Source organism: Symphalangus syndactylus, chromosome 3 (genome assembly GCF_028878055.3).
Source record: "Symphalangus syndactylus isolate Jambi chromosome 3, NHGRI_mSymSyn1-v2.1_pri, whole genome shotgun sequence".
NCBI classification, from domain to species: domain Eukaryota; kingdom Metazoa; phylum Chordata; class Mammalia; order Primates; family Hylobatidae; genus Symphalangus; species Symphalangus syndactylus.
Window position 1 is genome coordinate 47,418,384 of NC_072425.2, and position 25,324 is coordinate 47,443,707.

The window sequence follows — 25,324 nt, forward strand, 5'->3', positions numbered from 1 at the left end:
TGGATGCCTGTAGTCCCAGCTACTTGGGAGGCTGAGGCAGGAGAATCGCTTGAACCCGGGAGGTGGAAGTTGCAGGTTGCAGTGAGCCAAGATCACACCACTGCACTCCAGCCTGGACGACAGAGTGAGACTCCCTCTCAGATAAGGGATAATGGAGATTGCACAAAACACACACCAAACAACACAGCAAACGTTTGGTCCAACATATCCCACAACAAAGGAAACGTGGAGCAATCCAGACAACGAGAGGGCATAACAAGAAGCAGCGATAGTGTCCTCAGGAAGGACAAGGCTGAGAAAAGAGTCAGGAAGGGGAGAGAGGAGGAGACGTGGAAAATGGAGATACCAAGAGAGGCCTGGAGGCCAGAGAAGTGAGGGTCGATGCTGGATCTTGACTAAGGCTGCTGGAAATCTTTACAGATTACTAAGAAGAGAATCTAGAACATAGTTTTGCCCTAACTAGGGCTGGGTCAAGCTTTGAAAAGCAATGAAATTTTACTAGAGAAAAAACAAAGCTGTAAGTACACTAAATACAACAATGTGACACCCCCCTCCAAACTTATTAAAGAATTTGAACAAATTACAACAAAATATTGACTTCTGATACCCTTAAAAGAGGTACCATATTCTAGTCAAATGTTTCTAAAACTGTATGCTTGTTGAGAAACATTTTTTTTTTTCAGGATTATGTCCTTATTCCTTTCTACACTTTTCTACTGTTGACAACTGTGGTCACCTTGTGCCAGTTCATGTTATCAAAACAGGCTACTGTTTTCTTGCGCTTTAGTCCTCAGAGATGATTTCTTCCAGGGTCTCCTTCTAGGGTGTAAAACCTGGCATATCAAGTTTGGGTTACGTAACAGAAGCTGTCCCAGCCATAGGATCGAGGCCTTTTTAGCTGGAAGGCTATACTCTAACAGCACCAGCATCACTTGGCCCAGGAGATGGGGGAGATGCCACAAGAACCTTGTTCTTTGTATTGTTCCAGGTTTTACCCAGGCTCCAAGTGGGCTTGTACAGCTCTAAGAAATGGTTCCTTTAGGACTATTTCTATGTATTCTTGGTAATTATCAGCAGGGCAGAAGATGCCATAGTCAAGCTATTCATTACAAGGAGAAAAAAAAAGCCTCAGAAAGTCCTACACAAAATGGAAACCATGTGCAATGGCTATTTTAAAATGAAATATTATGTGCATGTTATTGGCTGCAGAAATAGCTGCAGAAGCTTTGCCATACTCTTATAGTTTAAATTTAATTTTTTTTTTTTTTTGAGACAGGGTTTCACTGCTATGTTACCTAGGTTGGACCCCTGGGCTCAAGCAATCCTCCCACTTCCACCTGCTGAGTAGTTGGGAGTATGTGTACGTGTCACTGAGCCAGCTACTATCATTTAAATGTATTGAGCTTTGCAAATACTAAGGCACTGCCTTGAATGCAGCTGCATTCTTGGCTCTGAAGTCCTCCAGAAGGTCTGCAACTGCACCCGAGTGCCCATTTGCTGGGACCTAGAGTCTCACTGGGCCTCCCCCTAGTGCTGCTATGTAGCCCTGGGTGCTCAACTGACAGAGGCCTGGGCTGCAGCCCTGATGTGGTGGTCTGCCAAACACAGGCTCCTGCCAGAAGGGAGGAAGGTGACGAGAAATGGCTTGGGATCTGCAGGCAGCTTCTCTTCTCTTAAGCAGCCAGGAGAGAAGGAGGGCTGCACAGATAGGGGGAAGATGGAGGGTGTTGGATGAGGCACAGTGCAGGACTGACATTACAGCTGGTACGACAGCGGGTAATGACGAGAATGAGGTCATATATTATCCTCAAATTACCTGAGCAAGGGGGGCAAAGAATGATGGATAGGCCAATTTAGGGATGCCCTAAATACAAAGTTTTACAAAGTTAATTTCTGAGACAAGGGATTCCCATATTTGAGATGAGGGTTCTGCCACAGTACCCTCCAGGCCCTAATGAGCCAGAGATCCAGCTTCCAGTGCCTACTGCCTGCCTGGGTGAAGATGCGGATACAGAACAGGGTTCAGTCTGGTAGAGGTTTGCAAAGTCTTGTGGGGAGGGCAGAAGCCAATAACCTAAGGTCAGCCTAATGGCAGACACTACCCATCTTGCTTGCTGGTTGCCAGCCACTCTGCTGAACACATAAAATGCTGACTCCAGGATTTAAATTCCTACTGGGATAAGGTATTTAAATAATCTGACGACCCTGACATAATCATCCTGGAATCCTTCTACTAAAGTCCTAGAACTGATCCAGACTCCTGACAAACCTTGGTGTGAACAACAGAAACCATGTGATTGGTCCGGCCCGGTGCTTGGTCTCTGACTATGGCACCAACAATTACTGGTTACAGATACCAAAGGATCCTGCCATGGAAGCTTCTTTATAGTATAGTCAAATGGTAAAAGGTGGTAATGTGGGCTTCAATATCTTTCCTTTACTTCAATACAATAGTGAAACATATTGGGACCTCTAGCCTTCAGCAACCTATTTATATCTTCAGGCCACACCACATCTTAGAATAAAAGCTTTATCCTCTCTAAAGTTCCTGGAGGTTCTTCTAGTTTGAGCATCTGAAGATACGAGGTTCATTCTATTATCTACTCAGATTTCATTTGTTCAAATGGAAGAGCTTTAAATTTTTGAGCTTTTCTTTCATTGAAGGATTCTAATTATTTTTTGTGGTTCTTCTTTGGGCTTTTCCATCCCAGTTATGGGTCTCTGGAGGAGTGACAGTCCAAACCAAAAGACCATTTGGTTGAAGGTGCCCAGATTCTGTGTGCTTCAGCATTTTTCTGATCTGCCCAGCCATGGCCACACCCTGGACTGGTACCTCCAGGAGTTCAGCTACATAGGTTCCCATTCTTTTTCCCAAATGGAGACTGCAAATTATAGTCTTTCTATATTTTCCATGTATTCTGCATTTTCTCCAAAAGTCCAAGACAGGTGCCTGGAGCTGGACTGTTGTTATTCTAGTTATTGTTAGCTACTTCAGCAATGATGCCTTAGGCAATGACGCCTCCTCTCAGGCAATGATACTGAAAGACTCAAATAAACAGAGCACCTTTGGGTCCAAGGTCTAATCTGATGTATTATGCAAGGAAAGCAGCTCTCAGCTATTTTTACTTTTAGGAAATACTACATAGTCCCAGATTATAAATCATATTATGTAGTGTGTGGGGCACTTGCCTTTTCTGCGAACTAGGTATTGCTTTTGACATAATATGGTTACCATCACGCTTTTGACATAAATCTTTTTTTCAAGTTCATATTATCATTCCAATTTTTAAAGCTATTAGTAATCTTAGGATAGCTGTATATTTTGAACAATTAACAAATATTAATACACTATTAAGCCTCACTATAACTCTATAGAACTAAGAATATCTTTTTTTTTTTTTTTTTTTTGAGACGGAGTCTTGCTCTTTCGCCCCGGCTGGAGTGTAGTGGCGCGATCTTGGCTCACTGCAAGCTCCACCTCCCAAGTTGACACCATTCCCTTGCCTCAGCCTCCCAAGTAGCTGGGACTACAGGCACCCGCCACCACGCCCTGCTAATTTTTTATATTTTCAGTAGAGATGGGGTTTTACCGTGTTAGCCAGGATGGTCTCGATCTCCTAACCTCGTGATCCGCCCACCTCGGCCTCCCAAAGTGCTGGGATTACAGGCATGAGCCACTGCGCCCGGCCATATTATTCTTCCTTTAACCCTCAACATCCATGTGAAGAATAGACAAGTGACAACAGTACATCAGAATCCTAAAGAATTAGAAAATGAAACTTGCCTGATAACCACTTCATTTGTGTTGCTCAGTTCAACCACCAATACAGATGGCGATGCTTCAGTTGGAATCATTAAAGGAGGAACTGTTATGTCCTCCGTAAAGGTATTAGTGCTTTCAGCAATGTTTTCTTCTATCTGCAAATACTCTCGTTCAACCATAGCCCTGATATCATGATCACCGTGTGCTTGCCCTGCATCCTTTTGGATTTTGTCAGTGGGCAATGGAAGTTTAGCATAGAGAATGGCCTTCTGGGGATTTCCAGAAATGTAGTCTATGGTGCATACATCAGAAAGTGAGGCAAGATTTTTTAAGGCATCCTCAGGGAATTTCACTGTGTACATTTCCTCAAATGCTTTCGGAAGTGCACTGGCCCAAAGGCCACTTGTGTATTTCACCAGCAGGTCTGCCACTTTTTCTTTAAAGTCTCCTGCCATAACTGTTGGACACCCTTTCAATGGTGATGTTTGTTTGGGACCAGGTAGTGGCGATGGAGGTACTTTCTCAGTGTCCAGTTTACTTCTCAAAAGCTGCTTTCTCTTAGCTGGATAAAGAAGTAAATCTTGGCTACCACTGCAAGGTTTCTCCACCTGAAATTTTTAAATAAAGCAAATGACAGATATTTCAGTGACTATAAACAACCCACAAACACATTAATGCATTTTAAATTTTAGTCACGCTGTTTTCAAATTAACAAGTGTACAATTTACTCTTTTCAATTGCTAGGACTTTAATGCATTATCTTCACCTGCAAATAACACGAGCCACATTTCAGAAATAAACAGGAAAATAAAATAGTATTAAATTCACTTGTGCAGCATCGAGACTCCAGCTGCCCTAGAAAATCACGAGCGCTCTGCCCTGTAACGCGTACTCTCATTTAGTCATCTCTGCCAAATCCAAAACAATAGCTTACAGAACTGACTAAAAATAAGTTGTGAAAAGGTATTAAAACTGTCAGGAATAAACCACTGGGAAGAAAACTAGAAAATACTTGGCTGGGCGCGGTGGCTCACGCTTGTAATCCCAGCACTTTGGGAGGCCGAGGCGGGCGGATCACGAGGTCAGGAGATCGAGACCACTGTGAAACCCCGTCTCTACTAAAAAAAAAATACAAAAAATTAGCCGGGCGTGGTGGCGGGCGCCTGTAGTCCCAGCTACTCGGAGAGGCTGAGGCAGGAGAATGGCGTGAACCCGGGAGGCGGAGCTTGCAGTGAGCCGTGATTGCGCCACTGCACTCCAGCCTGGGCGACAGAGCAAGACTCCGTCTCAAAAAAAAAAAAAAAAAAAAAAAAAAACAAACAAAAAAGAAAATACTTAGACAAAATAGGAGTGCCATCTCTCTTCTTCTTGCAATAGCCTGAGAAAACCCTTGGCTTTCCATTATTTAGAAAAAGATGCTCCAGAGATAAAGTACAGTTTTAAAACAACCACAGCAGAAAGTTTAGCTGCAAGTGTTGTCACTCTAACACACAAGTATTAAAAATACCTAGCACATGTATGTCATCCAATCTTGAATTTCATTTGCATGCCATTCCTGAGAGGCACAGCTTGATGACATATTTTTATGCAAGAGAAGAAGGAGAAGAGAAACTGATGTATGGTATCATTTTTCTCCCTGAGTTTTAAGCCTTTCTACTACTAGAGCAGGGGTCAGCTCTACTACTAGAGCATGGCCCAATGCAGTTCATGGCTCATGGGCTAAAGAATGATTTTTATATTTTCAAATGCTAGAAAAAAATCAAAAGAATTATATCATAACTTGCAAAAATTATATGAAAGTCAATATACATAAAGTTTTATTGGAACACAGTCATGCTCATTTATTTACATATTCTCTCTGGCTGCTTTTGCTCTACAGTGACACAGTTGAATAACTGTGATGGACTGCATCTGTTAGTTGCAGCTGTTGGTCTGCAGAGCCTAAACATTTACCATGGACCTTTACAAAAGCAGTTTCTTGAACCCTGTACAAGACCATTAGACTGAAGTTAAAATTCCCTGCCTTCCAAAATATTTCTATTTTGTCAGATCCTATTTTACCTACTCCTTAGCTGCAATTTAACCCCTTAGGGTAATAATTACAAGTTTACAGGAACCACGGTCCACCTGGAAGAACAGAATTTTAAAGTATGCTGGTTAGGTAGCTTATTAGTAAAGAACACTGACTTTTTACTTCGCTCTCCATACAATGCTTAGGAAGAGTGAACATAAATATTTATGTACAAAGAAAGAAGGTGCTGTCTTGTTACCAGAGAAGAGTTTTGATAAGTCAAAAGACACAGGCAAGTTGGTAATAAAATTCCTTTTCGTCTGACTACATATTCTACATGACACATAGGAAGTGAACGGTATTAATATAAAACATTAGGTTTTCCTCTTCATACTTTTGCCAATGTATGCTTAAGTTTTGAGGATTGAGGAAAACTTCCACACCTGGAAAGCCTAAAGCATCACTGAAAGCAGAGGTCTAATGGCACCTCCTGTAATCTGTCATGGTCTCCTGCTGGCACTCTGTGATCCCTCTAAATGGCATGTTATATGATTGGCACAGTTTATGTCCCTTATTTTAAGCCGTAGGGACACAAATAGTTGGAGCATTCCTCATCTTTCTCTTGATGGTTAGTCTACTTCTCTAGAGACCCATGTTTTAAAATCTGAAATCTTAAAATGCCAATCTTCGCTGTGCTTTACGATGCTCAATAAGATAAAAGAATACAGATTAGGTACAGAGGTTTGAAACGCACACTTTCGGAGCCAATGGAAAAAGAAAACAGCATTATAAGTGAATGATTAACTTGTCATATAGAATCCCAATTAGTGTAGTCAGTCATGCATCACTTAACGATGGGAATACATTCTCAGAAACGTGTCGTCAGTTTGTTGTGCAAACATCATAGCGTGTACTTATACAAACCTAGATGGTATAGCCTACTCCATTATATAGGTTCATTATAATCTTTTTTTCTTCTAAAAAAAATGGGATATATGTGCAGAATGTGCAGGTTTGTTACATAGGTATACATGTGCCATAGTGGTTTGTTACACCTATTGACCTGCCCTCTAAGTTCCCTCCCCTTAACCACCACCCTCTAATAGGCCCTGGTAAGTGTTGTTCCCCTCTCTGTATCCATGTGTTCTCAATGTTCAACTCCCACTTAGGAGTGAGAACATGTGGCGTTTGGTTTTCTGTTCCTGTGTTAGTTTGCTGAGGATGATGGCTTCCAGTTTCATCCATGTCCCCACAAGGACATGATCTCATTCCTTTTTATGGCTGCATAGTATTCCATAGTGTGTACGCACCACATTTTCTTTATCTAGTCTATCACTGATGGGCATTTTGGTTGGTTCCATGTCTTTGCTATTGTAAATAGCACTGCAATAAACACATGTGTGTGGCCGGGTGCAGTGGCTCACACCTGTAATCCCAGCACTTCAGGAGGCCAAGGCGGGCAGATCATGAGGTCAGGAGTTTGAGACCAGCCTGGCCAACATAGTGAAACCCTGTCTCTACTAAAAATGCAAAATATTAGCTGGGCGTGGTGGCAGGTGCCTGTAATCCCAACTACTTGGGAGGCTGATGCAAGAGAATCACTTGAACCTGGGAGGCGGAGGTTCCAGTGAGCCAAGATCATGCCATCGCACGCCAGCCCAGGTGACATTTTGAGACTCTGTCTCAAAAAATATGTGTGTGTGTGTGTGTGTGTGTCTTTATAGTAGAATAATTTATATTCCTTTGGGTATATACCCAGTAATGGAATTGCTGGGTCAAATGTATTTCTGATTCTAGATCTTTGAGGAATTGCCACCATACTGTCTTCCACAATGGTTGAACTAATTTACATTCCCACCAATAGTGTAAAAGTGTTCCTATTTCTCCACACCCTCACCAACATTGTTTCCTCACTTCTTAATAATTGCCATTCTGACTGTCGTGAGATGGTATCTCATTGTGGTTGATTTTGATTAGCATTTCTCTGATGATCAGTGATGTTGAGCTTTTTTTCATGTTTGTTGGCTGTGTAAATGTCTTCTTTTGAGAAGTGTGTGTTCATACCCTTTGCCCACTTTTTGATGGGGTTGTTTTTTTCTTGTACATATGTTTAAGTTCCTTGTAAATTTTAGCTAATTATTAGACGTCTGTCAGATGGGTAGTTTGCAAAAATTTTCTCCCATTCTGTAGGTTGCCTGTTCACTCTGATGATAGCTTCTTTTGCTGTGCAGAAGCTCTTTAGTTTAACACCATTTGTGAATTTTGGCTTTTGTTGCAATTGCTTTTGGTGTTTTTGTCATAAAGTTTTTTCCCAGGCCTATGTCCTGAATGGTGTTGCATAGGTTTTCTTCTAGGGTTTTTATGGTTTTGGGTTTTACATTTAAGTCTTTAATTCATCCTGAGTTATTTTTTGTATAAGGTGTAAGGAAGGGGTCCAGTTTCAGTTTTCTGAATATGGCTAGCCAGTTTTCCCAGCATCATTTACTGAATAGGAGATCCTTTCCCCATTGCTTTTGTCAGGTTTTTTTGAAGATCAGATGGTTGTAGATGTGTGGTATTATTTCTGAGGTCTCTGTTCTACTCCATTGGTCTATATGTTTGTTTTGGTACCAGTACCATGTTGTTTTGGTTACTGTAGTCTTGTAGTATAGTCTGAAGTCAGATAGTGTGATGCCTCCAGCTTTGCTCTTTTTGCTTAGGATTGTCTTGGCTATATGGGGTCTTCTTTGATTCCATATAAAATTTAAAATAGTTTTTTCTAATTCTGTGAAGAATGTCAATGATAGTTTGATGAGAAGAGCATTGAATCTATAAATCACTTTGGGCAGTATGGCCATTTTCATGATATTGATTCTTCCTATCCATGAGGATGGAAGGTTTTTCCATTTGTTTGTGTCCTCTCTTATTTCCTTGAGCAGTGGTTTATAGTTGTCTTTGAAGAGGTCCTTCATGTCCCTTGTTAGCTGTATTCCTAGGTATTTCATTCTCTTTGTAGCGATTGCCAATGGGAGTTCATTCATGATTTGGCTCTCTGCTTGCCTATTGTTGGTGTAAAGAAATGCTTGTGATTTTTGCATGTTGATTTTGTATCCTAAGACTTTGCTGAAGTTGCTTATCAGTTCAAGAAGTTTTTGGGCTGAGATAATGGGGTTTTCTAAATATAAAATCCTGTCGTCTGCAAACAGAGACAACTTGGCTCCCTCTCTTCCTATTTGAATACCCTCTATTTCTTTCTTTTGCCTGATTGCCCTAGCCAGAACTTCCAATACTATGTTGAATAGGAGTGGTGAGACAGGGCATCCTCATCTTGTACCAGTTTTCAAAGGGAATGCTTCCAGCTTTTGCACATTCAATATGGTATTGGCTGTGATTTGTCATGAATAGCTCTTCTTATTTTGAGATATGTTCCATCAATACGTAGTTTATTCAGAGTTTTTAACATGGAGGGATACTGAATTTTATCAAAGGCCTTTTCTGCATCTATTGAGATAATCATGTGGTTTTTGTCTTTGGTTCTGTTTATGTGATGGATTACATTTACTGATTTATATATGTTGAACCAGGCTTGCATCCCAGGGATGAAGCTGACTTGATCGTGGTGGATAAATTTTTTGATATGTTGCTGGATTCAGTTTGCCAGTATTTTCTTGAGGATTTTTGCATTGATGTTCATCAGGGATATTGGCCTGAAGTTTTTTTGTTGTTGTTGCATCTCTTCTCAGTTTTGGTATCAGGATGATGCTGGCTTCATAAAATGAGTTAGGGCAAAGTCCCTCCTTTTCAATTGTTTGGAATAGTTTCAGAAGGAAGGGTACTAGTGACTCTTGTATTTCTGGTAGAATTCAGCTGTGAATCCATCTAGACCTGGGCTTTTTTTGGTTGGTAGGCTATTAAATACTACCTCAATTTCAGAGCTTGTTATTGGTCTATTCAGGGATTCGACTTCTTCCTGGTTTAGTCTTGGTAGGGTGTATGCATCCAGGAATTTACTCATTTCTTCTAGATTTTCTAGTTTATTTGTATAGAGGTGTTTATACTATTCTCTGATGGTAGTCTGTATTTCTGTGGCGTCAGTGGTGATATCCCCTTTATTGTTTTTTATTGTGTCTATTTGATTCTTCTCTCTCTTCTTATTAGTCTAGCTAGAGGTCTATCTATTTTGTTAATCTTTAGAAAAACAGCTCTTGGATTCGTTGATTTTTTTGGAGGGTTTTTCGTGTCTCCACCTCCTTCAATTCTTCTCTGATCTTAGTTATTTCTTGTCTTCTGCTAGCTTTTGGATTAGTTTGCTCTTGCTTCTCTAGCTCTTTTGTGATGTTGGGGTGTCGATTTGAGATCTTTCTAGCTTTCTGATGTGGGCATTTAGACTATACATTTCCCTCTTAACACTGCATTAGCTATGTCTCAGAGATTCTGGTACATTGTCTCTTTGTTCTCATTGGTTTCAAAGAACTTCTTGACTTCTGTGTTAATTTCGTTATTTCCCCAGGAGTCATTCAGGAGCAGGTTGTTCAATTTCCATGAAATTGTGTGGTTTTGAGTGAGTTTCTTAATCCTGAGTTCTAATCTAATTGCACTGTGGTCTCTCTTTTTTTGTGATGGAGTCTCGCTCTGTCCCCCAGGCTGGAGTGCAGTGGCACGATCTCGGCTCACTGCAAGCTCTGCCTCCCTGGTGTATGCCATTTTTCCTGCCTCAGCCTCCTGAGTAGCTGGGACTACAGGTGCCTGCCACCACACCTGGCTAATTTTTTGTATTTTTAGTAGAGATGGGGTTTCATCATGTTAGTCAGGATGGTCTCAATCTCCTTACCTCGTGATCCACCCACCTCAGCCTCCCAAAGTGCTGGGATTACAGGCGTGCGCCATCGCACCCAGCTGAGATGGTTTTTTATAATTTCAGTTCTTTTGCATTTGCTGAGGAGCATTTTACTTCCAAATATGTGGTCAATTTCAGAATAAATGCCATGTGGTGCTGTGAAGAATGTATATTCTGTTGATTTGGGGTAGAGAGTTCTGTAAATGTCTATTAGGTCCACTTGATCCAGAGCTGAGTTCAAGTCCTGAATATCATTGTTAATTTTCTGTCTTGTTGGTCTACTATTGACAGCGGGGTGTTAAAGTCTCCCACTATTATTCTGTGGGAGTCGGTCTCTTTGTAGGTCTCTAAGAACTTGTTTCATGAATCTGCGGGCTCTTGTATTGGGTGCATATATATTTAGAATAGTCAGCTCTTCTTGTTGAATTGTTCCCTTTACTATTATGTAATGCCCTTCTTTGTCTTTTTTTTAATCTTTGTGGGTTTAAAGTCTGTTTTGTCAGAGACTAGGATTGCAACCCCTGCTTATTTTTTTGCTTTCCATTTGCTTGGTAAATTTTCCTCCATCCCTTTATTTTGAGCCTGTGTGTGTCTTTGCATGTAAGATGGGTCTCCTGAAGATAGCACATTGATGGGTCGCCCACTCATTGCCTCCCTTGGCTGGGGGAAAAGGGTTCCCCTTCCCCGTGTGGCTCTCAGGTGGGCCATCGTACCATACTGTTCTTCCTTCTCTCTGTGAGTCATGCCAGTCTTGTAGTCTACTTTGATGACAGAACCTGGATACCCTGGTTGCCAATGAAGGATTCACACACTTACGGTTTTTTTTTGATGAGAGCCTCCAAAAGCCGCTGTTTCTAGTCAGCTATCTTGCCCCCCGCCCCACCCCCAGCTCCATTACAATCTTATGGGACCACCATTGTGTATACATACAGTCCATCATTGACCAAAATGTTGCTATGCAGCACTTGACTAATTTTAGATTTAGATGTGGTGGTTCTCTGCAGCCAAACCCAGATGAGCCTGTAGAGCCCACCTTAAAACTTTTCTTCAGTTTTCACATACCAATCTCAACACTTTCTCTGAAGTGGGTGGTAGAAACTACTTTCAGTGGACAATAACCCATCTTATCTAAAATAACTTCCTAAGCCCCATCCCCCCACTATCCACATAGCTTCTTCTAACCCAAAAGAAGGTAAGAGGGTTCTTTGGCTTTATTATCTTTTTCTTTCCAAGGAGTGTACTGAGAATCTGGGATGCTTCAATGCTTAGTCTCCCCTCTCCCAGTCCCCAAACTGCCATTCCATCTGTGCCTTAGATGTGATTAGTGCCAATTACCTAATAACATACCTATCAAACCTCTAACAATGACCTCTGACATGACCAGCACAAGTTCTTCCAAATAGGAACTGCCATCTTAACTGAAGTTAGGGACATTATGTCCACTTGAGTTGGTCCAGGGCAAGAGCAGAATTCCCATTTTTCTGGCTTTTATTCCAGAATAATACTTAAAGATCATCTGGAGGTACTAAGCTTCCAGGGCTGTGTCTGCAGCATTTAAGTCAAACTTTGCCAATCAGCCTATAAAGTGAATTTTTGATCAATAAGCCTGAATTTACCCAAAGTACAAACCATAGCCAAATAATCATCTGAATTAGAAGACAGATTTTTTCCCTCAGCAGTTTTATATTATTTTTATTGTTTAAAGCAGATAACCATATCCCACTCTAATGACTAGTTCCTTGAATTGTAAGCACTTACCAGTCTTTAATGGCTTCTTCTTTTATCTCAAAACAGTTAGTTATGTGCCTACATTCCACTTGTTCTCCAATGATTTGGCTTCTATGCATTCAAATAAGCATTTACTAAGATTAATCATAGGCCTAACAAGGCACCGAACCTGACTCTAACTAGAGTTGATTCAGATATCCTTCAACACTTCAGGCAAATATTCACGGATAAATTTAGTGATATGGAAAATATACCTGGTCCACATACTTCATTCCAATCTTTGGGGTTTCTTTTCTTTTTCTCTCTCTCTTTTTGTTAAGGCTGGGTCTTGTTCTGTTGCCCAGGCTAGAGTGCAGTGGCGCAATCTCGACTCACTGCAACCTCCACCTCCTGGGCTCAAGCGATCCTCCTGCCTCAGCCTTCTAAGTAGTTGGGATTACAAGCATTAGCCACCATGCCAGGCCAGCTGAAGGGTTCCTCAATTCAAAGGCAACAATTCATGAAACTCCTTTTAAAGTTAAAAAAATATAACTTAAAGCAAATATAATTCTTTTCCAGTTATGAGTATGGAAAACACAAACATGTTTTTCCTATTTTCTCATTCAACAACAATCAACACAGACTTGTGTGACCAAATGAGTGGGGGTCTCCCCACTCCAATCAAACAATCAATTCTGCACTGGATATCAGCTGAATTCCACCAATTCAATTCTGACACTATCTACCTGGAGATAGCATCAGATCCCACAGGTTGAGGGTTCAGTCCCACAAGACTGTCCCCTCTTCAGACACCAGTTACAAGCCTGGGGCTCTGGAACTTCTGATCAACTGGATCAAGCTGGGGTTCCCAAGACCCTCTCTTTAGTTTTAATTCGCTATAGTGGCTCACAGAAATCAGGGAAACATGTTTACTGGTTTACTATGAAGGATATGGCTGGGTGCAGCAGCTCACACCTATAATCCCAGCACTTTGGGAGCCTGGGGTAGGAGGATCACTCACTTCAGGCTAATAGTTGAAGACCAGCCTGGGCAACATTGTGAGAATCTCAACAAAAAAATTTTAAAAATTAGCTGGATGTGATAGTGTGCACCTATAATCCTAGCACTTTGGAAGGCTGGGGTGGGAGGACGGCTTGAGCCCAGGATGTCCAGGCTGCAATGAGTTATGATGGTGCCACTGCATGCCAGCCTAAGGGACAGGGCAAAACCTGTCTCTAAAAAAATACACGTGTGTGTGTGTGTGTGTGTGTGTGTGACAGATATATGTATAAATTAAAGGATATTACAAAAAAATACCAGTGAAGAGATGCTTAGTGTGAGATATGCCGGAAGAAGTGTGGAGCTTCCATGCCCTCTCTGCTACCCTACAGGAAGCTCCATATCTTCGGCTATCTGGAAGCTTTCTTCCTGCTTTGGGTTTTTATGGGGGCATCATTCCGCAGGCATGATTAAGTCATTGGCCACTGGTAATCAACCTAATCTTTAGGCCCTCTACCCTCCCCAGAGGTTGGTTGGGGCTGAAAGTCCCAACCCTCTAATCATGTCTTGGTCTTTCTGGTGACCAGCCCCATCCTAAAGCTACTAGGGGTTGCCAGTCATCACTCATTAGTTAAAAAAAAAAAAAAGACATTACTTTGGAGAGTCACTTCGGATTTTAGGAATTGTATGCCAGAGAATGGGGAAGGCCAAATATATATTTTACAATATCACCCAGCTCAAACTCTCTAAATTTTCATATGAATAGAAATTTCCTGGGCATTCTACTGTGATCACCATCTGTCATCTATAAAAAGTGCCACGTCTTTTTAATTTTCTGGCAAATGGGTTTAGGAAAGAGACCTACTACTATATCTATCCCACAAGAACCTTGCTAAAGATAAAGAGTTGCTATAATGTGAGTTACATTGTGGTGTCCATTCTTTACTGGGCTCTGGTGCATCTGACAAGACTTACATGTTCATCTCCTGCCTCATCTCCCAAGACAGAACAGCCGTCTTATGGTCTTCACAAATGACCAAGGCAAGCCAACATCTACATGAAACATGGCTTTTATTATTTCTTTAGTGTGATAATCAACTGCTAACCACTTCAGGTAGATCTCTCAAAAGGGAGCTTTTACAGCATCTAGTTCCTTTAGCCCACTTGATTCAGGCATATACCTGAGGAGGGAGTCACAAGGCCTCCTCTACTGTGGGAGAAGACTCAGGACCATACTCCTATCCTTGTCCTTCATGTTTTCTTTGTTTTGTGGCTCTGTAATTTTTTCTTTGGTTCTGAATGTCCACCCAAAAAGTCCATCAGTCCAATGACTGGGAACTAGCATGACTTGTAACTTCACATACCATGTGTACACTCCCACCCCCACCTCCAACAGGAGAGACGGGTAACATAAAAGATGAACTCCGGACACCATGGAGTCAAGCCCCTTCCTTTGCTGATCATCAGAAGATGCTGTACCTAATAGCCTTAAACTTTCTATTCCCGTAAATTCATGATAATCAGCTTGATTTCTGCCACATTTGGAATCACAATTTGAATGAGACACTTCCCTCACACCCCTCTGGGTTTCTGTAAGTTTGAAGCAGAAATACTGGGCTTGGCAGATGTGAGGCTGTGATGCTGTGAAATATATACTTGGTCTTCCTTCCCAGTTTCCTAAATACAATTCCTAAAATCCTTGGAATCTCCAAAGAGCTTATCTTTTTGTATGCTAATACTGACTGAGAGCTTCAGGGTGGGGCTGCTTACCAGAAAGTCCAAGGCAGGATTAGAGGGTTGAAACTTTTGGCCCCATTCAACTTCCAGGGAGGGAAGAGGCACTGAAGGTCAAGCTGATCACCAGTGGTCAGTGGTTTAATCAACATGCCTGCATAATGAAGCCTCCATAAAAACCCAAGAGGACAGGTTTGGAGGGCTGCCTGGAGGGTGGCAGGCCCAGGGAGGGCATAGAGACTCCATGCTGCTTCCCCCGTTTATGCATTTCTTCATCTGTATCCTCTGTAACATCCTTTGTAATAAATCAGTAAATAGAACTGTTTGCCTGAGTTCTGCGAGCCACTCCAGCAAATTAATCAAACCTAAAGAGGAGGTTTTGGGAACTCCAATTTGAAGCTGGTCAGTCAGAAGTTGTGGAGGCCTGGATCTGCGCAACTAGCGTATATGTAGAGGAGCAGCAATTTTGGGGATTGAGCCTTCGCCCTGTGGGATCTGATGCTATCTCCAGGTAGACAGTGTTGGTATTAAATTAGAGGGCGCCCAGCTGGTGTCTGCTGCTTGGTTTCTGGGGGAAACGCCCACATTTGGTCACAGAAGCCTTCTGTGTTGATTGTTGTGGTGTGAGAGCAGAGGAAAAACACACTTTGAGTATTTTTCCAAAACAGGCCCAAAAACTTAAAATATGAATTTCTTCAGGAGTCTGTTCAGACAAATAAAAGTCTTCATCCTACATGCCTAGAAACTGCTTCTCCTTAACTCTAAGGGTCTTTACTTCTTTCTTTCTAGTTTTACCTGTGCTGTAAACTTAAAAGTTCTTGAAGCCAAACTCCTTTGAATCTATGAAGGCTTACCTGCTAATTCTTTAGCATGGGCCTCTGAGGTAAGCTTACTGTTTCTTCTGAAAATTAGAATATTCTTTAGGGTTCTATAACAGAATTGGTATTGTCCAGTTAAATCAAGCTTTCCAAAGCATTTATATGGGCACAGTTTTGTTTCCACAGGGTAGTAGTCATTTTTGTTGAAGCTTTAAATTAAGTTCTAAATTTCGTTTTATATGGTCACCACCCAATATAAACCTGAGACAGTACAGCAAAATCACATTTACCTAGAGGCCTCCTTTCTAGCACTGCAAGCATTAATAATGGTTATGAGCTCAAAACAAACCAAAAACAACAAAGAAAAACAAAGCAAAAAATAATCCCATTTTAAAATTTGACTTCAATAGTGAATAAAAGGTCCCTGAGTGCCTAGCAACAACTAAAACATCGAAGTCACTGACCAGAAGCTTGCACCCTACGATCAGCCAGTTCACAGAAAGGTTGACCAGCTGATGACTTCCTTAAGAGGTGACCTTTTTATGCTAAAGCTGACGAGTGCTGGAAAAGTCAGACAACTGAGAAAGAGACAGGGAAATGGTCCCCAATGGCATCACTGTGTCACAATGCAGATGCACTGATCAGGACAGATATGAAGCAGCAAGGGCAGCCGGTGTGGTGTACCCTGTATGCAGGAGCTAAACCCATCCAATCCACTGTTCCATATCACCTACAACCACAACCATCTCTGCCAGAATGTACTGAGGCTAGTGATGATAAGCCCAAGATATTCAGAAACGGTTACAGTGCTTCAGTCAATTCTCTTTGAGAAAGTTAAGGTTTTGTAGCATATTCCACAGAGACTTAATCAAAGGTAAAAGTAAAAAGATCCTTGTAGAGGGTAACCCTTGACTGTTGACAAACCATCTACTCAGAGAAACTCTTCTCTGCCATCTTAGATGAGTCATTTAATAGACTCTATGTACTTCAAGGTCAACACTTCCGCTTACTCCCACCCCTTTAACTAGGAAAGACCTTTCACCAATGCTGTCTTTAGACACACATTGCAATTATTTATATTAGGATAAACTTCAAGTCATTTTCCATTAGCATGGCCTGAGGTTAGGCTTCTTGCTCATGTTCCTTTAGGAAGATAATGGAGTCTTCTCCTACTTGAACATGTGCTGAGCTTTTTGGAATTGCTTTTGGCCAGTGGCTGTGGCTTTCAATGTGCATTGGACACATTCCTTGCTCTCATTATTCCTTGCTCTCATTACCTTTGGCAGGAGTTGGGGCAGGTGCAGGGAGGGTAGGGGGACTGGAATCCATTCATGGATTGTTAAAACGTCAGGAACTCTCTTTGGCTTGGAGTTTATTTTGACTTCATTTCCTCCACTGCTCTTTATTTCTTTTCAAGTTAAAGTTTTGTTTTTCTCTCTTTAGCTTTTCCTCTGTTTGTATTCAGTTTCTTTGTAGAGCTTGCTGGGCATGTCCCTGGTTGAGCAGTGGGTTTTGGCCTGCTTTAGGCTGGGGTGCCTCTCAAAAATTAACAGCAGTTGCCTTTTACTAAACACCTATTATGTTTCTGATACCACATTAATAGCTGCTTTATATATTTTATCTAATTCTCACAATCACCCTATGACATGGGTAGAATTAGTGACATTTTAGAGCAGATTGTGGCACTGAGAGGATGGTCTGTATGCTGAAAGGTATACAGCTAAGAAATGATAAGGTAAAAATCTACCTCAAAGCCCAAACTCCTTCTAGTGTACTATGGGGCCTTATGGGTAGTTTCTGTTTCAAGTTCCAGAACAGCAACTTCTCATTATTCCTCAACTTGCTATTCTGATTTTACAACAGTGCAATTTTGTCTTTTTTCTACTCAGATGTTCACTTAATTTAAATTTAAAAATTGTTCCAATCATGTGTTCATTATGTATTTCTTTTCACTGATGAAAAAATGGAAAATAAGTTAGATTCCATTTAAAAAATATTATGATTATACTTCCAAGTCTTCAGTTTACCTCTTCACTTCTGCTTCTGCTGGCATTGCTATTTAGAATATATTCAATATATAGAGTATATTCAATACCATTAAGCCTGAGGATATCGATTGCTGTTTATGTTCCATTTCCTTCAAAATCCAAGTTGTTTGTTTTTACCCCAGAAGTTCCAGGCTTTTTAAAAAGGCAATTCATTTTACATGGGCTAAAAGGTGCTTTATTATCTCATACAACTAATTACCATAATTAAAATTAAGTTAGATTCCTGAACATCCCAAAATATAAAAACATCTCTATGTAAGTGACAGAAACTCTTGCCTCCTTTGATATTAGAGAAACTGCTATACTGATGCAACTCAGAATTTTAAGAATTTTTAAGAGTCTGCAAGATTAGATATGAAACAACTTAAAGCTCAGTGATTTCTAATGAATAGGAAAATGATATATAATAAAACCAGACTAACAGTAAAACATCCTTGTAGAAGCTATGAATAATTAGCGTAATTAGGCAGTTTTTCCTCATTCACATTTTACGTTCTATAATTTTGTCACTCACAAAATGTTATGTTTTATAATTAAGGCTTGGTGTGCCTCCAGCCCAACTTAGAATGTTTCCCAGCTACCTGATGGTTGCCTACCAGTAGGTCCTGGGGCTACTGACAGAAATTCTCCTTAGCTGAGTGCATCTAGTTCTGCCCACCAATGAGCCCCTCAGCTCTCTAACAGCTTCAGGCAAGACATGGGAGACAGATATTCTGGCTAATGTAAGAATGGAGAGGTTTCTTTATCTGTTTCAGAGAGTAGAAATTTTCAACAAAATCTCTGGTGTTCAGCAGTCATTGTTCCAAGATTTGGAATTTAAGACAGGTCTCATGCTGTCACCCAGGCTGGAATGCAGTGGTGCCATCATAGCTCTGCAACCTTGAATTTCTGGGATCAAGCAATCCTCCCACCTCAGCCTCCTGAGCAGATGGAACTACAAGCATGCATCACCACGCCCAGCTAATTTTTTTAGATTTATTTTTTGTAGAGACAGAGCCTTGTTACATTGTCCAGGCTGGTCTCAAATTCCTCACCTCAAGCAATTCTCCTGCCTTGACCTCCTAAAGTGCTGAGATTACAGGCATAAGCCAATGGGCCTGACCAAGATTTGTAATTTTTCTAGAAATCAAAGTCAGCCAGAGGCCATGGATCCTGGGTGATCTCAAGGCTGAGACCTGCTGTGTTTCCACCAAATGATGACTCCTTAATGAAGTGACCTGGCCTCTGCTTGCCTCTTCAGCTTCTTCCTGAGCAACTCTCTTCTTACTGAATTTATTTCAGCTTCCTGAAAATACTATGCTTTTCTATCTCAGGACTTTGGCACAATCTGTTTCTTTTGTCTGAGGTGCTTTTCTCCTCCCTCTTTACCTAACTCACACTAACCCATCTGTCAGGTTTTAGTTTAACAGCCACCTCCTCTGGAAGCTTTACTTGACTCATCAGACTATGTAGAGTCTCCTGTTTAGACATTCCCCTCAGCATCCTGTACTTCTCCTTCATAACCATCGCAGGCTTATCATTATTTGTTCAATGTTTATTTTCCCCATTGGATAGAAAGTTCCATAAGGGCAAGGATCATGTCTGTCTTGTTTACTGTTTACTTGTTTACTGTTCCGTGGCTAGCACATGGAAGCATTTTATAAATACCAGTCAAATACAACAGTTAAACAAGAGCACTATTAACAAGACTACTGCTCTAGAACAGCCAAGAGGTGTTGCTGTCCTCCTAGGACCCAGTGGGAACTCTTAGAGTGCAGTGTCCTTGATCTGTAGGCTTACTGTCTTGGAATCTTTGCCTTTTCAAGACAGTTTCTGCACAATTTCCACTTCCCTCACAAGTTGTCTAGGAATACCTTGGAGCTGGCTCATTGTTGTGAATAACTCTCCCTAGCTTTGAAGACTCTCAGTACACATTTTTCTACTGGACAGACCCAAAAGGTTAAGGACAACAGATTCAAAGCATCCTTCTGCTTGCACCAAAATGTTCTCCAATATCCATGGGAGGTGGCTTACAGCATACTAATTAGAACCTCTATGAAGATAAAATTTCAAAGCTGCTATTTGGTCCCTAAAGCTGATGCTGTGCATTCTGATATTCAAATGGAATTCCTGTAAGTAGTAATCTCTGGGTGGTGGAATGATGGGTGATTTTTATTTCTTTTATAACTTTATTTTTCAATCTTTTAATATAGAATATTTTATATGGTTGGAGGAAAAAACTCTTAAAAAAAAGAGAAATACATTGCACTTAGATTTCTCCTTCAGTTACACGACAAGCCATATAGAGAGACACCCATTACCAAGTTCTGTCTTATCCTAAACTTTTTGCACTGCCTTGAGACTATCTAATCTTGCTTGTAGTAACATCTGTCCTAGGCATGGTATCAGTGTTTCTGCTTTGCAGCAAGGTGAAAAGAAGGAGTTATAAGAAGGGGGAAAATAACCATTGTGTAAGTGTTTAAAGCTGTTTAAAAATAACCATGGTTTAACTATCTAAAACTTTTTAACAACAGTCTGCTAAAAAATATTCAGAGGTTAAACAGTTTCGAAAGGTATCAACAGACATCAATATGATTGGTGTTTTCTGGCATCCCACTTCACTAAGCAAATTACCATAACCTAATACTTCGTATTGATTACATCTGAACAAAGGTAATAAACACAATATATAGGATAGGAAAGTTACATCGTGTTTCTGCTTCTGACCATCATTGCTTGGACGGAATATATAACGCAACGAAAGATGAATTCAAGTGCTATAAAAAGCAACCAAAAAAACAGTCAGTTGTTTTAGCACCAGAGGTTTAGTAGAAAACTATTCATTTTAGGAAAAGTTTTTAACATCAAAGAGATATATACTCTCTCATCTACAATCCTAGCAAGAGAAATTCTAGAACTGTGAAGGCATATAGAGTAGCAAAGATTAAAATTTCCCAAAAAAGCCATAATAAAGCTACACAAATATTAGTAATTATCATGGAATATAAAAAAACTAGAAACACATTACATTAAGAACCAGTGAAGTATATTTCTAAAGTTTTTACTCTAAAGACTTCTTTATCAGAGCTTAAAAATGAGTTATATATGTATCCTGCCGATTAAAAAAAGGCTCTAAGTTTTACAGAAAACTTTCTACGGTGTGCAAATACCCATGTAACAAACCTGCACAGGTATCCCCTATATTTAAAATAAAAGCTGAAATAAAAGAACTCATAAAGTTCTACGGATTTAAACCATAAAGGAGCCATATGCATTTCAAGAAGGGGATACAGGCCCTGAACCTTCAACCTGAACAGCCTAATGAGACTTCTAAGGGAAACCTCAATGTCACTAAACCTGCATCGAGTGAGGAAAATTCTTCCCAGAATAGAGTACAAATGGAGTGAACTGAAAAAGCAACCCTGGGAATTTCCATTAGGAGAACAAACCCTACATTCCACATAAATCAGAGGTCACATTCTTACGAATATTAAGTGTTCTTGAGTTTATTAGTAGGGAAACAGAGCCATATTTCCAGAGTTTAACATTCCTTCTTATTTTCCCACCTTACACTATATATTCTAACATTTGCCACATTGTCCTAATCATTTTTTTCCCTATTTCCCTCACTAGACTCCAAGTGTCTTCATCATCCTTGTTCTTAAAACACCTAAGGCAAAAATTAGCACATGCAAGTGCACAGTGAATGGTATATGAGCAAATGGGATGGATGAATGATTGAATGACACTTGTCTCTAAGAGGCCATGGACTCAAGTGGAGGAAAAAGTAGTTACAAAAACACATGTTTTCGGCCAGGCATGGTGGCTCACGCCTGTAATCCCAGCACTTTGGGAGGCCGAGGTGGGCAGATCACCTGAGGTCAGGAATTCAAGACTCCAGCCTGGCCAACATGGTGAAACCCTGTCTCTACTAACTACACAAAAATTAGCTGGGCGTAGTGGCTCACACCCGTAGTCCCATTTACTCGGAAGGCTGAGGCAGGAGAACCACCTGAACCCTGGAGGCGAAGGTTGCAGTGAGCCAAGATTGCTCCACTGCACTCAGCCTGGGTGACAAGAGTGAAATTCTGTCTCAAAAAAAGAAAAAAAAAATACATGCTTTCTTTAGGCCAGGTGCTTATAAAGAGGGAATGCCCTACACTGCCCAACAGGCTTGGGGGACAAAATATATGTTAAAGAAATAAAAGCCCTCTACCAAAGCATACATAATCCTCATGCATATTTAATTCTACAAGCCTAGAAGTATCGAGTAGCTGTTAATGCAACCATTTAAAACAGTTATATTTTAAATATATTTTATGTAAGCAAAAACATTAAGAAACATCTAAAAGTTAGTTACTTTGGTGTAAGAATCCAGCTGTCTCTATTTCTGGCTGAACTAAGATCTTTAATAAACTATGCTGATCCATAATCTTATAATCACAGACTCTGAAGTAGGAATAGAAACTGAAATTGATAAATCATTTTTAAATTTTTCTAATTTCCAACTTTCTCTCTAAAGATGGCTTGTAAAAATTATAATATAAACACTATTATTAATTTCAAAATAAAAATTAAGAACTCTCTATATAATTAGTCAAAATAACTAAAATTTGCTCAGCTAAAAGTCTTTAAAAATGCTCAAGAGTAAGCAAATAAAATTTGAGGCTAATAAAACAATTCTTCCCAATAAGTTCAGATTATTAAAATGGCAAAGCTATCAGTGTTTACTGGTAACAGTTCAATCATTATAGAATGGTTTACATATTATCACATATTAAATGCATTTTAAAAATGACATAGAACAAAATATATAAAAATAGCAATTACAACACAGGAGAATCTTCAACTTTGACATACTTCTATAAATAAGAACTGACATATGTTAGTCTTAAGAGATAAAGATTAATGAGGTAACATATGTAAAGTGCTTTGTCTTCCGGGGATAAAAGGTGATATGACTAATAACTCAAGATCTCAAAGTTGGGCAGGGAGGAGGTATTAGAAGGGAGGAATAAGGAAAAACATACCGTGCAAATATGAGGCCAGTGTTCAAACTGTTGTAAAATTCCTTGATTAAGGTCTTCTTTATATAACTCTTTGTAAAAATGTGGAAGCTTAGATATCCAAATGCCATTGTGATGCTTGTTTAGTATTTCCTTTATGCGGTTTTGAACCTCATCCATTTTATAAGTGTAAGAGGCAGGAGGCGTGACATTGGGTTTTTCAACAGTCTGATTTAAATTATCTTTAAATTAAAAAAAATAGAATTAACCAAAATGCTTAACATTTTAGATTATCCCCATTACCTAATATTTGTGTCTTCAGGTTTTGCTATAGTGTGGGCTTGTGGTAGCCAAAGGACTTAGAAGGGGGCAGGATTAGGCAGAGCAGCACCATGACAACCTCATTCTAAGTTTTAACCCTGAAATAACCAGCAGTGTTTCTTGTGGGTCAAGAAATACCCAAAGAGGGAACCTAGTCCCTCTATTTTGCAAGGATGCTTCATAGTTTAAACATCAAGATGATCTTGCTACGTAAAGAATAATTAAATTATTTAACCAACTGTTTTCTACCTGCTGAGGAAGATTACATTTTATATATTAGTTTACAGGCAATACTGAATTTAAAGCTATATTCCACAGAACATAGGAATAATTCCTTAACAGATCAAATAACTTTTTGATCTTATACAAGTTTTGTAGAAGATAAAAAATTGCCTGAGTTTGAGTATTATGATCAATTTTCACCTTTATTAATGGAAAACAAATAATTTAGCAATACACAAAAGTTAAAAAATTGATCCATCTACAATCATCATCATCCTAGCCTCAGTTTATAAACATAAAAGGTTTGGAACCCACAGATAACTTTTGATTTATTTCCCCAATATCAATCATTTATCTTTCCTAAGTGTATATTTATAAAGTTTTGGCTTTATAGCTATTTTATATTTCGTTTTTACTTAAAACTTAGAATGTGAGAGTTAGTATCTCCAGACAATAAAGAAATCTGAGTGTTTACTATAGCTGACAGTCCTGGAATTTTAAGAACTATGAAATTTATTCCAAATCTCTAGGAAATTTCACTGAGATACAGATCTGAGTATATTAAATATTAACATCTATATGCAAAATATATGCATATTTTAATCAGATAGTATCTCTGCTGGGATTCAGTCATTTTTATTTTAATTTGCAGGTAGAGACAGTCTGATTTGGGGATGCTGCCTCTGAGAATGCCAGGAAGCCCAGAGTGAGCTATTCCTTGAGGACACTTGGACGCTGACTCTGCTCTTCCACCAAAGGGCAAGATCTGGCCTTGCTAAGTCTTAGATTGGCACAGAGAAGAGAAGGCTCCAGGATATCCACATATATTTCCTATTAAGGGTATAGCTAATTTATTTAAGTTCTTCCCAAACAATGATATAAAAGGACTGGGAAGGATGAAAAGATTAAGTTTCTCATAACTGGCCAGGCCCTCCCATAATGAGAATGTGTCAGCAGCTGACCCACAGTTGTGTCTGCAAATGCACTTGCTCTGTGGGGCCTCTGGGGCCATCTAAGTCCCTGCACCTTTTGTTAAACAAATTAAAGTAGTAATGGAGGTGTCCATCATGTAGGATAGGTTGTGCACACATGTGTGCATATCAGCTCTGCTAGGTGAACTGCAATCCTCCTGAAATAAGTCCTCTTGTTTCTGTAGAAATAGTTTATACTAATTTAAGCTTCTAAAAGGATATTCAACTTTGCCATGTAGTCATGTTTCAGAAAATGCCTATGTAAAAATAATTCATGTAAACAAAAATCATATTGCTCAATTAATTTCCATTAAGAAATACTGGAGATGTGTTCTTATAAGAAAAAAAAAGCATTTCAACTAAGTAAGAATCACACTTAAAGCAGCAAATAACGTAAAATCACATTTACATTTCACACACTATAAGCACTGATACGAAAACACTGTCTCCCTGGGTGGGTCTATGAGCAGGGAATTTACACATCGGTTGGAGAAGAAAAGATAACGAGTGGTTGCATTTCTAACCTTCAGATTCTTTGACTTTCACTATGTCTCCTATTGTTTTCCTAACAGCCCACTTGGATTCCATAACCCAAAGAATTATTTATATTCATATTTAGATGATTAGTGGTAACTGCACACAGTTTAGGGTGCTAACTTTTAAGTGGTGGAGTATCTGAAACTCTTTTATAAATTTAAGTCCCATATTTATGCACTTTTAATCTACAGCAGATGTTTCCTTTATCTGAGGCCTCAGCCTCCAAAGTCTCAGTGATGCACCCCCTAAGAGGTGAGAGAGTAAGGGACACAAGCGTCTCTGCAGGCCACACATGGAGGTGACACAGAGTAGGGCTAGGGTGAGGAAGGCCTCAAGTCAGTGTGATAATGATATCTTTGGGAGGCACCATTTTCTCTTAAGATCACTTTGAT

The 25,324-nt window shown here is 39.9% G+C and overlaps 1 protein-coding gene across 3 annotated transcripts in view; it reads right to left on the reverse strand.

Moving 5' to 3' along the window:
* The window catches only part of TDRD7 (tudor domain containing 7), an 87,229-nt gene that overhangs the window by 33,111 nt on the left and 28,794 nt on the right, over positions 1–25,324 (reverse strand). For all 3 annotated transcript variants that reach the window (XM_055271744.2, XM_055271745.2, XM_055271747.2), the window contains 2 exons: positions 22,906–23,123; positions 3,785–4,371 (listed from right to left, as the gene is read on the reverse strand). In XM_055271744.2, coding sequence (XP_055127719.1) covers positions 3,785–4,371; positions 22,906–23,123 — 805 coding nt within the window. The remainder of the gene's footprint in view (positions 1–3,784; positions 4,372–22,905; positions 23,124–25,324) is intronic.